Source organism: Amphiprion ocellaris, chromosome 13 (genome assembly GCF_022539595.1).
Source record: "Amphiprion ocellaris isolate individual 3 ecotype Okinawa chromosome 13, ASM2253959v1, whole genome shotgun sequence".
In the NCBI taxonomy this organism is placed as follows: domain Eukaryota; kingdom Metazoa; phylum Chordata; class Actinopteri; family Pomacentridae; genus Amphiprion; species Amphiprion ocellaris.
The window spans coordinates 5,893,326-5,899,061 of NC_072778.1; the positions used below are offsets into that span (position 1 = coordinate 5,893,326).

General features: G+C 37.6%; 1 protein-coding gene across 1 annotated transcript; it reads right to left on the reverse strand.

The window, feature by feature from the left end:
- Positions 1 to 223: 223 nt before the first annotated feature.
- Positions 224 to 5,239, reverse strand: arl9 (ADP-ribosylation factor-like 9). Its single transcript, XM_023290584.3, has 4 exons — positions 4,850 to 5,239; positions 3,360 to 3,537; positions 1,949 to 2,124; positions 224 to 416 (listed from the first exon to the last, which is right to left on the reverse strand). The coding sequence occupies exons 1-4, from the start codon at positions 5,072 to 5,074 to the stop codon at positions 240 to 242; spliced, it is 756 nt and encodes a 251-aa protein (XP_023146352.2). The 5' UTR covers positions 5,075 to 5,239; the 3' UTR covers positions 224 to 239.
- Positions 5,240 to 5,736: the final 497 nt, after the last annotated feature.

Genomic DNA, 5,736 nt, shown 5'->3' on the forward strand with positions numbered 1-5,736 from the left:
TAAATTTTTAGAACTGTCCCCCAGTTTAAGTAAAAATCAGGAAATAAACAATAAGATCTGGCCCTTTTCTGATGACGACACTGAGGTTTTTTTCTAATCCCAACTGCGACGTACCAAAACACAAATAAATAAAGGAGTTTCAGCCGACCCGGTGTAGTGGAAACAGTAAAGAGAGAAAAAAAAGTGCATTAAATTTGATCAGAAACACAGGACTGACTGACGATCACCAACTGTGAGCTTTATCTGCCGTCACAAACCATCTGGACGATCAGGTCCCGAGCATCCTGAACGCCTGAGCCCAGCTCCGCCTCGCCCTTCTTCACGTGGGTACCGATGAGGAACAAGCGGCGGTCCCCAACATCGGACAGAGACAGGGTGTCATGGAGGTCAGTGATGCTGCAGGAACCTGGAAGATCCTGGAGACAGAAGACCAACATGAGGAGACGTCAGGGTGGAGATAAGGTGAGATATTCTCACACTTCTTACAAGAATCCACCCGATGGACTTCAACAGAATTTGTCTTTTTAGATCCTGGATGTCCAAATATAAAGATTATGCCGAGAGAGTCTCAGAATCTAAGTTTCTAGATGTCTATCTGGAACAAAAACTCACATTTGAAAATCATATTGAAATGTTAGTCTACAAGCTATGGCACAAAATTGGATACTTTTCCAGAAACAGAGCTACTTTTCGTATATTTTGTAGAAAACAAATAATCAAAGCAGTCTTCTTGTCTGTCTTAGATAATGGAGACAGCATTGACAGAAACGCCTCTACTTCCACTCTGAAGGCTTTAGATTCTGTTTATCTCTCAGTACTCAGATTTATTATCCATGACAGCTATTCCACTCATCACTGCTTATTGTATAAGGCGAGACAGGCATTGGTTCCTGTTTATCTATAAAACACTAATTGGCAAAATTCCACACTGCATCACTTCCTTTTTAAATTCATTCCAAAATCACTATTCAGCAATAAAGTCTAGGATTTGGCTACATCAAATCTATGACCACTTATAATTAATCATTTAGTCTTTGGAAATGCTCTCAGACTCCAGCCTCCATTTTAACAGGTTACACGCAGAATTTAAACCTGATAATGGTCTTAGTCAGTCAATAAAAGTTCTGGTTATACGGACAGTGTGTTTGAGCTCATTAGCCGTGTTTCCATAAAAATGTCTAGCCAATTTTCAGCAAACCTTTTAAATGTCCCAGCAAAGTGTCATTAGAAGGTGTCAGTAGTAGAGTAGAAGAAGCCAGAAACAAGATCAATCATTTGTCAACTCAGAAAAATAAACAAAATTTTGAGAGAAAATGGAGTCACCTGTTTAGAAATTGTGTTCAATCAGAAAAGTTGCAGATGAACACAAAGAAAAAAACAGCAACAACTGAACTTATTCAATAAAGATGTTTTCGTCTTCCATTATGCCCAAGAACTCTGTTTGAAAAAGTAAGAAACCACCTTCAGCCAGTGTAAAAACTTGCAAAAATGGGGATGAATTTTCCACATTCGTGTTTATCATCAACTCTTTCTAATGTGGAACTTCAAAATGCCTGTAAAAAAATACATTACGGAAAAATGGCACCTTCGAACCAGCGAGTTCTCTTCTTACATAAATATACTTAAACAGCAGTATAGAAGGAATCAAACATTGGGATCTGCTTGTTGAAATGTGCTACATGAATAAACAGGGTTACATGACAACTCTGGAACTTTTTCTTACCAATCACAAGAGAAAAACTACAGCTGGACTTCTAATAAAAGTGCAAAACTTAATCATAAAGGTTACAGATGAAAGACTATGACCACTATTAACAATACAAACCCACTTTGTTGTTGTTTATTTTGGCAGCTCAGTGAATCATGTGGTTTCAGTTGATTTATTTTGACTGACTCTCAAGCTGTCTCTAATTTTAAACACTTTGGAGTGTCTTCCTGTCATGCTCACCTGTTTGTTGGCCAGTACCATTAAAGGCAGGCGGGGGTGTGAGGCCAGCAGCTCGTGTAAATGTTTCTTAGCAACCGGGAAGAGCTGTGGGTCGGAGGAGTCGACCACGAACACCAGCAGCAGAGCTTTGGACATGTACCTCTGCCAGTACGGCCGCAGATCCTCTTTACCTCCAACTAACAGACAGACAAGTTATGACTCAAACTCAGCATCTCAGTCGTTTACAGGGTTTTAAATACAATATAGAATGCTACTTAATGCCTTTACAGTGTGGAAGTCTGATAAAAAAAAAAAAAAAAACAGCTATGGGGAAACAAATTTATTATTAAATCACAGCTGTGAAGGCAAAATGACTCTTTCCACTTTCTAAGGTCATAATAATGGCCAATAGCCAGGCAGACGCTGCAGGAAGTTGGATATTGTCTATTCTGACGTGACTGAGCAGGTGAGTTGTCTCCATATTGGTCTGTAATCTAAATCAGACCTTCTCCCAGCTATAATATGTACCCAAAGTTCAGAGAGAATCCTCAGAACTGATGCTGGCATTGCTTGCATGTACTGCTGCTCTATCAGTGTCACTTCTCCTGATATCGGTAAATATTGTTTGCAGCCTAAGTCATCTGAGTCTCCTGCATGTCTCTCTGTGTGTGCCTTGACATCATGCAACTTTCACAACAATAGCAATAATTTCTTTTAATAAAAAATTCTGAATCCGAATTTGGAATAGGAATTCCTTTCACAAATTACACCAAAAATCACAAATATTGTTCCGCTCATTGTTGGGTGATTTACTCACACTAATACAGGTGTATGTTTATCAACCTGCCGCAAGTTAGATTTTTAGATAATTGCTCATAATATATTGCTAAAATGTTTAGAAGTAAAACACCAGGAAGGACCAAGAAAGGAGGAAGATCACAGAAATGGCATAAACAATGATGAGGAAGAGGAGGAGGTAGAGGAGGATACAGCTGGTCGAGACAAGGGAACCAATCGGAGGACAGCAAGCAAGACTCAACAGTGGCAATTCTAGCTAAGATATAGTGACAAAGGTGTTAAATTTGCACCAATATTTAGTCTTTTATTTAGCCATTTTGCAGCCAGCATCCACAGTCTATTTGCATGTAAAATAAATCACTCAAACGTCTGTATCATACAAATACAGAGTTCAAAATTACCAACATCTCCTAATATTACAGTATAATATTCAGCGATACTAGTGCGGTTCCACTGCAGGGATGGAGGCGATATTTACTTTAGCAGCAACCTTGATTTATGTATGATTTATTTATTAAATTAATGTAAAAAAGGTCACAACAAGCAGGAAGAAAACACTCTCTGACACCTTCTAAGGCCTTTTATTCCGAGCTTCTTAAATCTTACAGACTCCCTGATTTACAAACAGACTTACTCTCTAGGAACTCGATGTGCAGGTCGTCTCTGTTGATGGAGACGGCGTTGAAGCCCTCCGTCGGCTCCGTGTCCTGCTCCGGGCTGCCCGAGGAAAAGCAGTGCAGCAGGCTGGTCTTCCCAGATCCATCCAGGCCCAGAACCAGAACCTGTGTCCCCTGAGACTCCACAGAACAGGACTGGAACACAGAGCAGAGCAGGGGTGAGCATTCATCCTGATATTAAAATGAGGCTTCTCTGAACGCTTTCATTACTTATGGAATATAAACATATATTGACGATTGAACAATAAAATAACTTGTTCAATCTCAGTATGAAAAAGGAAAAAAGTATTGAGTTAGTTGAACAATATTTAATTGCAGATATATTGCTTTTGATGGATGATAATGAAAAAGAAACTGCAGTTTGGACATACAGAAACAGCATCTTTTGATTATTGTTAGTCCACTGGACAATAAACTTGTTTTTCACAATTTAACTTGTAAGATTATTTTAAATGGTGACACATAAAGGAAGTTTATAATTATTTTCAAGCAAAAAATGTGTAGTATTGGCTGTTTCTGGCTCTTCCAATTTGGAAATTTCTGTCAATATGAAGTTAAAATATTGTAAAACATATGAACAAAATATTGTTGTCTCTATTAATTTATTGAGTATTTGTCATTTTCCATTGATTTGACTAGTCAAATGCCAGAAATTTGTAAAAAATTAATTAATTAATAAAATAAAACTTATTATACATAAAATACATATATAACAGACGAAGAAACGTTTTTTGTGCAATATTAACACAAAATACAAATGTAATAATAATCACACGTGCAACAACCTAATGATGTGAAATTTGTTTATGTGGGAATGAAATGTTTTTGTTTTATTTCTCAATTGCACTCCAGGGAATTTTGGGCACTTTGTTCTTTTAATTCTGTTTCTTTTATATTTTATTACAGTTTTTAAATTCTTTACCCCATTCACCTACGATAGGACTGCACCTTCAATTTTGTTGTGCAATGACAATAAAGATACTCCATTCTATATTTTATAGATATGTGTTATGAAATAAAAATCTCATTATAGTTTCCCACAGACCAAAGTGACATCTTCAAATGTCTAAATCCAAAAACAAAGTACAACAAGGGACACTTTAGGATATTTTAAATTACGAAAACCATTACGTAAGGGACAAAATTGTTAATGACCTACACTTCCCAGCATTTCCTCCTTTGACCCCAGAGGACATGTCTAAACAGGTTGAGAAGAGTTACTGATGAATATTTACACTGAGCAGTTTGTTTAATATAAAGTGTGTAGCTGAGTGATGGCAAACATCCAACACAAGAAGTAAAATGCAAATGGATCATCTAGTAAAAGCTTTAACTGCTACAACACGTCCTTTCAAACATTGTTTTTCTCTTATTATGGATCTTACGGTCACATCTGGCGGTGCAGAGGTGTGTTTAGGTGCAGCTCGGTGATAAGAGTTTTATTTACCTGTGATGTTTTGGGAGCCTCAGCAGCAGAAACAATTTCTTCAACAGGAGTCTCCTCTCTTTTCCCCTCCGTCTCTCCTCTTCCGGAATGCCTTCCGTCCTCTCCCGGCCGTGTGTCGGGCTTCTGGTGCCCGGAGGAGGACGCGTAGTTCCAGATGAGATAAGCGACTCCTCCCGCCAGGACCGCGGAGGCTCCGAGGACTGCGGCTTCCCTCAGGCCGAACATGGTGCTCCACCGCCGGCTGCGCTGCTGCGTTTCTGGCGCCGTTTATCCGTCAGTTTCCGACATTGTTGTAGCTGTTTGAGTGAAGGTTTAAGTCGCAGACCGCCTCCTGCTCCGATCAACAAGTAGATTAAGAGGCAGGAAGCTCCGGAGGAACTCACTGCAACGATATTTCCGCTCATGCACTTTCACAAACCGACCGCCAGATGGCGCCAGATGTTCCTAAATGTTTGTATATAAACATATTTATGTATAAACATCTTTATATACAGTCTGCAATGTTCCTAAACATTTATATATAAAATATGTTTATGTATAAACATATTTATATATAAAACATGTTTATATATAAACATCTTACTATACATCTTTATGTGCGGTCTGCAGCATCCCCAAAACCTTTATATATAAACATCTTTATATATAAAATATCTTCATATATAAAACAGCTTTATATAAAAACATGTTTATATATAAACATATTTATATGTAAACATCTTTGTATATAAACATCTTTGTTTATAAACTTCTGTATATGTCAACATCTTAATATACAGTCTACAGTGTTCCGAAAACATTTTTATATAAACATCTTTATATATTTACATATAAAGATGTTTACAAACATCATTATATATAAGCAATGTTCCCTGTAATTTTTCATG

What these genes read in the sequence shown, in the direction of transcription:
- arl9 (XM_023290584.3), bottom strand. Translation starts at nt 5,074, where the DNA reads ATGTTCGGCCTGAGGGAAGCCGCAGTCCTCGGAGCCTCCGCGGTCCTG. An exon ending in GCACATCGAGTTCCTAGAGA is followed by an intron (nt 2,125 to 3,359) that starts GTAAGTCTGTTT and finishes TCTGTCTGTTAG; the next exon opens with TTGGAGGTAAAGAGGATCTG. An exon ending in TGGTACTGGCCAACAAACAG is followed by an intron (nt 417 to 1,948) that starts GTGAGCATGACA and finishes TTCTGTCTCCAG; the next exon opens with GATCTTCCAGGTTCCTGCAG.